Here is a 9200-nt window from a genome sequence, read left to right on the forward strand (position 1 = left end):
GCAACGTAATCTGTAGGCTTTGGTAGGTTGCGCATGAGATCACGGCTAGTGTGACATCACCACACTCAAGTACAAACAGATAACAGTCACAGCTGACTGTCCACAGTGCGTGGACCTGCAAGAAGACCACACTTTTCTCGGGCCATTATCTCCGTAACCGTTCAACTTTGGACATAGGTGTTTTGGGTTATATCGGCATACTTTAACATAAGGAACACCCTCCCGAAGTTTGGTCCATTCCTCCTGGGACACTCTGTATATATATATATATATACAGTTCGTCAGATAATTGTACAGCAGCTTTCGCATGAACCGGGACTTGCAGACCACATGACGCATTTAGACCACCCACTGTAAATATAATTATAGATTCTGTTAATGAAATGTCCGTGGGTCGCTTTTGAAAATCACTATCCTACTCATTCGGCTCAAAAAATTTCAGCCCCAATTTGACTAGCTATCCCAAGATATGGTGTGGTTCAATATATTTTACTTCAACACAGTTCGTGCTGACGCCGTTCTGGAAACGGCTATTATCCTGCTTCATTCCGGAAAGTGCGAAGGCATATCAAAATATTTTTAAACAGCTGCTGAAGAAACTAAATAAAATACTATTTTGAATTGTTTCATTTTGGTCCGTTACACTATTAATCACCAATTGTCAATAGATTTTCCGTCAAGTGCAACGCAATACACATCGCGTAAGATACACCCGACCACAAGCCCACACAACCCCGTGCTGACGCCTCCCTCCATTGGGACGATTCACCTAGAAGGAGCCTGAATATTTTACTTGAACGTTTTTCAATTTTTAACTTTAAATTTTAACGTTGACGACTCGGTTTGAGGGTGGCTTTTAGATGCAAGTGTCATACCTGCATTCAAGATACTGGGAAGTGTTGTGCTTTACATTCCGATATATGTAATAGTCTCCACAAATAACTACATACTGTGGATGTTGAGCTGTGCCAGTGTTTTCATGATTTGTTGTAAGTGCCTCTGAAGATGGTTCTTTGGAACCGAAACATGTAAGGCAGACGAGATAATAAGTGACCAAAATATATATTGTTGCACTTGACGGAAAATCTATTGACAATTGGTAAATAAAATACATCAAGACAGCCATTAGAGAATGAAGTATTACAAGAACATGGCATTCATAAAAGCAGCATAACTCGACATCTAGCAAATGTCAAGGCCAGAAAGTAACACTGTGCGGTAATCATGGAATGTCCCTGAATGCGGCACTAAAGGTTTACACTTGCATTAATTTGTATTTCTTTCAGTATTTATAATTAGAGTGTGGTCTCATTTTATGCGAATTTTAAATAGTGCGATATAAAAAATATTAATAAAGTCTCAGTTCATGCCCGAAGTTTGAAGTAATGTGAATCCCGTTATTAAAAAACTCCGTGGATTTAGTCCGCAAGTGAACTATATCGACCGAGCGACCGTCTCGGCGAAGTTAGTGTCAACTTTTGGGGATAGAGGGTGTGGCGTGGTTAGCGCAACGAATCCCCACGGCCGTTAATTTCGGTTTTCTAGACCGGAGTCACTACTTTTCCATTCAAGTAGCTCCTCAAATTTCCTCACGAGGCTGAGTGGACGCCGTTCCAGAACCACTACTTCTCAGAAAATCTGGTAGCGCCAGGAATTGAACCCGGCACCTCTGGATCTGTAGCCGGGAACTCTGACTACTAGACCACAGAGACGGTCACCCCGTTATTATTATTATTATTATTATTATTATTATGAAAAGAAGCCGGGATAGTGTAGAAGAGTGGGTACGGACTGGACGACCGACGGGTCGGAGTTCGAGTCCCGGTAGGGTCAAGAATTTTCTCCACATCGTTCAGACCGGCTCTGGGGTCCACCCAACTTCCTATCCAATGGGTTACCGGGTTTCTTCCCAGGGGGGTAAAGCAGCCGGGGCGTGAAGCTGACCACTCACCTCTAGCTACTGCCGAGGTCAGGAAAACCTGAATCTATATATCCACCCCCCCATACGCCTTCATGGTGTAGTGCTTAATTAGTTAAGCACAGGGACAGCTTCCCCCCCCCCTTGGCACTACAGCCCCAGTATGCCTAGGCCTACCTCCATGAACTTCTCCGTTCACTTCGGTTTTTCTAGATCTTACACATTCGGTAGGACTCCTTGGGCGGGTGATTAGCTCGTCGCAAGGCCTCTACCTGTACACAAACACAGAAAAACGCACACAAACATCCATGCCCTGAGTGGGATTCGAACCCACCATCCCGGCTTCCGAGCGAGCGAAGACAGTGCATGCCTTAGACCGCTCGGCTACCGTGGCCGGCTTCAGGGACAGCTTTCCCCTTTGGCACCACAGCCCAGTTGGGCCTAGGCCTACCTCCATGAACTTCTCCGTTCACTTAGGTTTTTTCTAGATCTTACACATACGGTAGGACTCCTTGGGCGGGTGATCAGCTCGTCGCAAGGCCTCTACCTGTACACAAACACAGAAATACGCACACAAACATCCATGCCCTGAGTTGGATTCGAACCCACGATCCCGGCTTCCGAGCGAACGAAGACAGTGCATGATGGACAGCTTTACCTTACCTTTATTTTTACGAGAAAACTTGTCTTGAACTATGCGGGATATTTAGGAAAGCATCCCTCGCATAAAATACGACCGTAGGGTATGTTAAAAATATGGGGAAGTTTCTGTGTAGGGGTAAAATTACTTAGGCGTATTGAATATGACTTCAATATTTGCTGAAACAGAACTGGGCCTCCAGAAGACTGGTATAAAACAAGTGTCTCCTTATCCTATGTAAGGGCAATAATGCAGCACGAGGCAAATGTTACAACATAACAATTACATCCATGCTTAGGTGCTGTTTCATTCACAGGTAGCAGCATTTTTCATACGCCATAAAACATGCAATTCAATGGATATCTTCACCAAATCTGTCAATTTTGCATTCTTCCATCGATCTGGCAGATAAATAATTTCTCGCCAATTCACCCGACTTCTGCTCCGTATCCGGGAGGTTCAAGGTTCAAATCTCGGAGGAGAGACCGACTATTCTGAGGTTTCCCATAGCTTTCAGTTCCTCTAGGCAAATGTCAGGACACTACCCAAAATTATGGTAAGTCAATTCCCTCCACGTCTTCTCCAGTACATTACTATGCGGTGATATATCGCTATAATGTCCGAATTATTATCACTGTCGTTAATTAAAATATAAATAAAAAAATACATATGTTGGTTTGACCGCCTCTGGTGTCTAGTGGTCAGATGGCTACAGATCCAGAGGTCCGGGTTCGATTCCCGGCGCTACCAGAATATCTAAGAAGTAGTGGGTCTGGAACGGGGTCCACTCAGCCTCGTCAGGATAATTGAGGAGCTATTTCAAGGATATAGCGGCTGCGGTCTAGAAAAACGAAATTAACGACCGTGGGGATTCGTTGCGCTGACCACGTGACACCCTCTATCCGCTAAAGTTGGCACTAACTTCGCCAAAAAGCGGCGGTCGCTCGGTCGGTATAGTTCGCTTGCGGACTATAGGTCACAGAGGTTTTTTATATGATGGTTCGATAAATATTTTCTGAAAGGCTGACTCAATATATCAAAGTTATTTCAGGAGTAGGCCATTATTCGAGACAGACTCGATATAATCGACGATTTATGATAGATCGTTATGATATTGACTCTGAACTGTTCTTAATGACGACTGTTACAAAGTATTTTCCTGTTTATACGCTCGTAAATTAAACTACGGTTGCGACGTGTAGCACGTGTTACGACTCATAAAACAAATAGCTTCAAAACATATCTGTGGTTGATAACTCTGTGCAATAAAGTTGAATATTATCTTAAAGAGACGCGTAATTATCACAGTTCAGAGCCCAAAGAGTTGGCCAAACAGAAAAAATCATTCAGAACACAAATCTGAACATTTCTTGGTATGACATGATTCACTAAATGCCTGTGTCCGTAAATAAACCCGGGTTTTCCATCATGTTTACGTGCATTTTTTTTTTAAAGTTACAACTTATTCTGTATTTTCCTTATGGCTAACATATAACTTTAATAAACGTTTAACAGAAACGCAGTTCGTTGACAAGATTCGACCTCATGGCGGAGACTATGGAAGGTACTGCCTTCTTGTGTGTGATTTCGTGTGATCTGCTAAGTTTATCGACATATCATAAGTGCATACCGCCTGCATATACAGGGTTAAAGAGCAAACAGAGCAAGCAATAAAGCAGCCTGCTATGTGATTGCTTAATTTACTCTTCGTTCCTGAAAATGGGTTAAGTATGTTCATCCGAGATGTCAGCAAACTTCTACAACACTGTGCGACGTCATAAGCCAGAACACTGTACTCTTCGTTGTGTATCAATATTTTCAAGCAATGTATATGGGTGTTAGTCACACACCAAGTTTCGTATTAGATGGATGTATAGTTTCAGTCGGTGCTAAAATGTGTTGGGTACCAGTCCCTCCCGCCAGATGGCATGAACCTTTAAGTCACAATTAACGATAACATAACCTCACAAACAAGGTACATAAAATGTATACAAAAGTATGCAGTCTACACAATAATATTCTGTATTTAAAACAAAGTAGACACTATTGTATTAACATTTGTTTTTATTGACGCTGCATGTTTCGACCCTTATACTGGGTCATCATCAGGCGCAAAATGATACCAGACTCAGTTGTTGTATTGCATCTAACAATTTGCATCTAGTTTGTCGAAACAAAAGTTGATACGATAGTGTCTACTTTATTTTAAATATAGATATAGTTGTGTAGACTGCATACTTTTGTATACATTTTATGTACCTTATTTATAACACACAACATGATGCATACTATTAAGAACTTCATAAAATTAGATTTTGCGCAAAACTAGTTACGTCAGCTTTCTTTGTTGCTACATAGAGTACACAGTCGGTTCTGTCACTGAATATGTGTAAATTCTGTTGACTATTCAACATTTTTACACACGTAGGGTATAATGAAGTTATAGAAAAGGGGGCAGAAAAAAACAACATAATAATTAAAGTCAATCTGCCACTTAGGTCTAACAAACAGTAGACTACAAGAGTGTATTGGCCAGAAAACACGATGCAAGCGATGGAATTAAACGNTGGTAGCTCATGGCAGGGCTTCAATTAAAGAAACAGGTGACCGTGCCCTACCATTTCTTCGTCAACACAGGGATCCGAGTCACTCCTCACCGCCCGAGGTGGGGGGCTAGCCATATTCATGTATTGCAAGCGGTACTCGGATAAAGCAGGGCCCGGCGGGGCCCCAGCGGTCGTTGGGGGGCCCTCCGACTTGCTGCGGCGTGAGGGTCGTATGTGGGCCCCGCCTCGTTCCTCGGACTGCAACATGAATACAAAGGCAATACCTAGTTTGAGGGAGGGAAACGGTTCACGTGACAAAGATATCAGCTTACATAGACCCAATGTTCCCCAGTTTCACAAACATGGTTTCCTTTGTAAGATTTGAGGTTTTCACGGGGTGACTATGAAGAAAGCAGTCTTCTGGGATGTTGAGCCCTGTAGATATTGTGTTAACCGACGTTTCGGATAACGTATCGCTTCCATCTTCAGGGCAGAAGAAAATCCGCGAGCGAGGAACCAGCGTGAGCAGGTGCTAACAGACTTTCTTTGTAATTATACCCTAAGGATGGAGGCGATAAGTTTCTCCGAAACGTCGGTTAACACAATATCTACACGGCGTAACATCCCAGAAGACTGTTTTTTTTTCATGGTTTCCTTTATTTAGTTTTATGTATTTATTCACTTTGCCCTCAGAGAATTCAGTTTCATGCGATATGAACAGAGAAATTGAAATATTAAGATATAAGCAGAAACACACAATTCAAAAGGTCAGGCGTGGAACTCGATACAAAAGGGACAGCACTAAATGTATTCTCGTAAGGCACAGAAGCTGGGAACATTGGAATCTTGCAACAACACACTCGGCGCGTGAGATACAAAATTCAGTAACCGAATATGTGCGGAAAGAAAACAGTTTTCCACATTTGCGAATGCCATGCGGCGAAGTGAGGTTCGCCAGTTGAAGAAAAAAAATTATCATAATGGAAAGCACGGAAGTCAAAGATATCCACACTACGATCTAGAAACGAGAGACAAAGAAACTTTCTTTCTTAACAGGGTCTAAATTTTGTGCATTGTGGATGTCATTCTCCTATTACGTTCACTGTCACAAACACAACTTTTATTTCACAATCAAAGTAATGAACCTACCAAAAATTTTAGGAGTAGAGAAACCTACGCAATAATGCTTATAATAAGCGTATTTATGTGTATGCGGGTCTGCTCGAGAGAAGTAACGCAATCTTCTTGTGCGCTGAGACATGCATCACTCAAATAAATTGCTGGATAGTTTCTTGTATCGCCAATTAAACTACGGGTGTCAGTATATTTGTACTTTCGACATCTCTCTCGAATATCAAGTATAACTAAGCAGATATCATATTTGGGTGCTGCTTGTCGGAACAAAAACCGCCTCTGTGGTCTGGCAATCAGAGTTCCTGGCTACAGATTCAGAGGTCCGGGTTCGATTCCCGGCGCTACCAGATTTTCTGAGGAATAGTGCTACAGGGCATTATTGATAGACTAATTGAAATTGGAAGGTGCTATGGCATGGAAATGAATGTGGAGAAAACAAAAGTAATGAAAATTTCGAGACAACGAACCCCAGTCACAATAAAGATAGACCAAAACAACTGGAGAATGTGAAATGTTTTAAATATTTGGGTAGCTTGTTAACAGATGATGGAAGGTGTACTTGTGAAATTAAATCCAGGATTGCCATGGCAAAAGCTGCATTTAGCAAGAAGAAGAATCTTTTTACCAGCAAATTGGACTTAAATTTGAGGAAGAAACTAGTGAAATGCTACATTTGGAGCATAGCTCTGTATGGGGCTGAAACATGGACACTTAGGGCAGTAGATCAGAAACATCTGGAAAGTTTCGAAATGTGGTGTTGGAGAAGAATGGAGAAGATCAGTTGGACCGATTATGTGAGAAATGAAGAAGTGTTAATTAGAGTCAGTGAGCAGAGGAATATCCTACATGAAATAAGAAAACGGAAGGCTAATTGGATTGGTCATGTTTTACGCAGAAACTGCCTTCTAAAAGAAGCTATCGAAGGAAAGATAGATGGGCGGATAGAAGTGACAAGAAGACGAGGAAGAAGACGTAAGAAGATGCTGGATGACCTTGGGGACAGAAGAGGATACTGTCATTTGAAGGAGAAAGCTCTAGATCGCATTAAGTGGAGGAATTGTTTTGAAAGAGACTGTGGACCTGTCGTCTTGACAGATTACTGATGATGATGATGAGTGGGTCTGGAACGGTGTTCACTCCGCCTCGTGAGGATAATGGAGGAGCTACTTCAAGGGAATAGCGGTTCCGGTCTAGAAAACCGAATTTAACGGCCATAGGGATTTGTTGCGCTGACCACGCGACACCCTCTATCCGAAGTTGGCACTAACTTCGCTGACAAGCGATAGTCGCTCGGTCGGTATAGTTCGCTTGAGGACTAAAACTACGGAGTTTGTTTTTTGTCGTAACAAAGACATGATAATGTCTCGACAACTTGGCACTACAGTGATTTGCTCCGTTCCATATTGAAAGCCTTAAGCTACTTCTGAAGGACTTAGTTATAAAAGCAATATTCTCGTTATGGAATATCATAAGAAGCCTTGTTCAGACAAACCAAAGTCTCGAATGAGATGAAAGAACTTGGTCGGAGATGATCTGCTTGAACTGGAAGCACCTAATGGGAAATATGTAATCACATGCGGAGCCATGGAAAGATTCGAGACAAGTAGAAGTATAACATCAATTTAGATATTTATTCCCTTCGCCAATAGACTTCTTCATATGGGGTATAAGTTCATACACTCTCCGATGTGAAATAAAGACTCAATTTCTTACTCAGGCATTATGTTCCACCCTCATAAATACCGTGAACATCCTGAGGGAAGAGAAGGCTGCGCCATAGCTCAAGTGGTTAGCCTCTGGCTTCCCGGGTTCGATCCCGGGTCCGGGGGATTTATGGTGGACAAAGTGGCGCTGAGGCAGGTTTTCTCCGAGTACTTCGGTTTCCCCTGCCGATCTTCATTCCACCAATTGCTCCACAATCACCCTCACCTATCATCTGGGGCTGGTACAATAGGCCGCAGTACAAGGGACTTAGTCCCACCTCACTAGCAATAAAAAAAACATTGCGAGGGAACAGAAACCTTTCTGAAGCACTTCTTGAGGACTGGGCAACAACTTAACATCCACTGACCACTTACCGAAACCCAGTTTCCCATCATAAACAGTAATACGATCTCTTAATAAAATGACGCGAGGTAAGGTTATGTCGGCCTTAAAACGGAGCATTAACCCCAAGCTGTGGGACAGCGACGAGCCTGCCTGCAGTGGCTACTCCGCTGTCTTCTTCGGATCGATTCCCAACCGGGCCGCACGGTTGGGTCCAGACGAGACAAGGTAAGTGAATTTCGGGACATTCTGCATCCCTTCTGCCTCTGTCTCTAGGGTACACTATTTCTAAATTAAGTACTTTAAGTAATTTAATGTATTGTGCTTACGGATTGTTTGTCGTGTCGTTCTTCTAAACAGATTTGCTAAACTAAGGGCAAAATTGAGGAGACGCGAATAAGATTAGATGACACTAAAAGCGACCAGTCACGAAGAAAAGGAGAACGAGAATGGTGACGTAAGTATCAAAACAGTTCTGTAAAAATGTTCGTATTTTACTAATAAAATATTCATATCCCACAATAACTAGAGGTTACGCCGGGAGGGTAAAAGGAAAAGTTATCCTTGTGCTTAACTAATTAAGCACTACGCCATGAAGGCGTATGGGGGAGTGGATGTATATATCCACATTATCTTGACAACGGCACTAGAGGTGAGGGAGGGGGGGACTATCTATAAAAGTACCACACACTCCAATGAACTGATAATTCTTAGCAGGAATTTTCATATTCCTGATTGATTCAAAATTATACCAACAGTTCAAACCAAGGCAAAGATTTTATGTTCCTCAGAATCCATCATGAATGTGTGCTGCGGAAGCGGATGTAACTCTCAACTCATTCTATCAAACTATTTATGATACTGGCCGGTCACGGTAGCCGAGCGGTCTAAGGCATGCACTGTCTTCGCTCGCTCG

At 42.5% G+C, this 9200-nt stretch overlaps 1 protein-coding gene across 9 annotated transcripts in view; it reads right to left on the reverse strand.

Moving 5' to 3' along the window:
- Positions 1–9200, reverse strand: part of LOC111872061 (nuclear protein MDM1) — a 127546-nt gene that overhangs the window by 66677 nt on the left and 51669 nt on the right. For 8 of the 9 annotated variants that reach the window (XM_033754499.1, XM_033754503.1, XM_033754500.1 and 5 more), the window contains one exon: positions 5177–5362. The exons of the other annotated variant lie outside the window; for it this stretch is intronic. In XM_033754499.1, the coding sequence (XP_033610390.1) occupies positions 5177–5362 (186 nt within the window). The remainder of the gene's footprint in view (positions 1–5176; positions 5363–9200) is intronic. 9 annotated transcript variants of the gene reach the window in all.

This window comes from Cryptotermes secundus, unplaced genomic scaffold (genome assembly GCF_002891405.2).
Source record: "Cryptotermes secundus unplaced genomic scaffold, Csec_1.0 scaffold162, whole genome shotgun sequence".
Classification (NCBI taxonomy): domain Eukaryota; kingdom Metazoa; phylum Arthropoda; class Insecta; order Blattodea; family Kalotermitidae; genus Cryptotermes; species Cryptotermes secundus.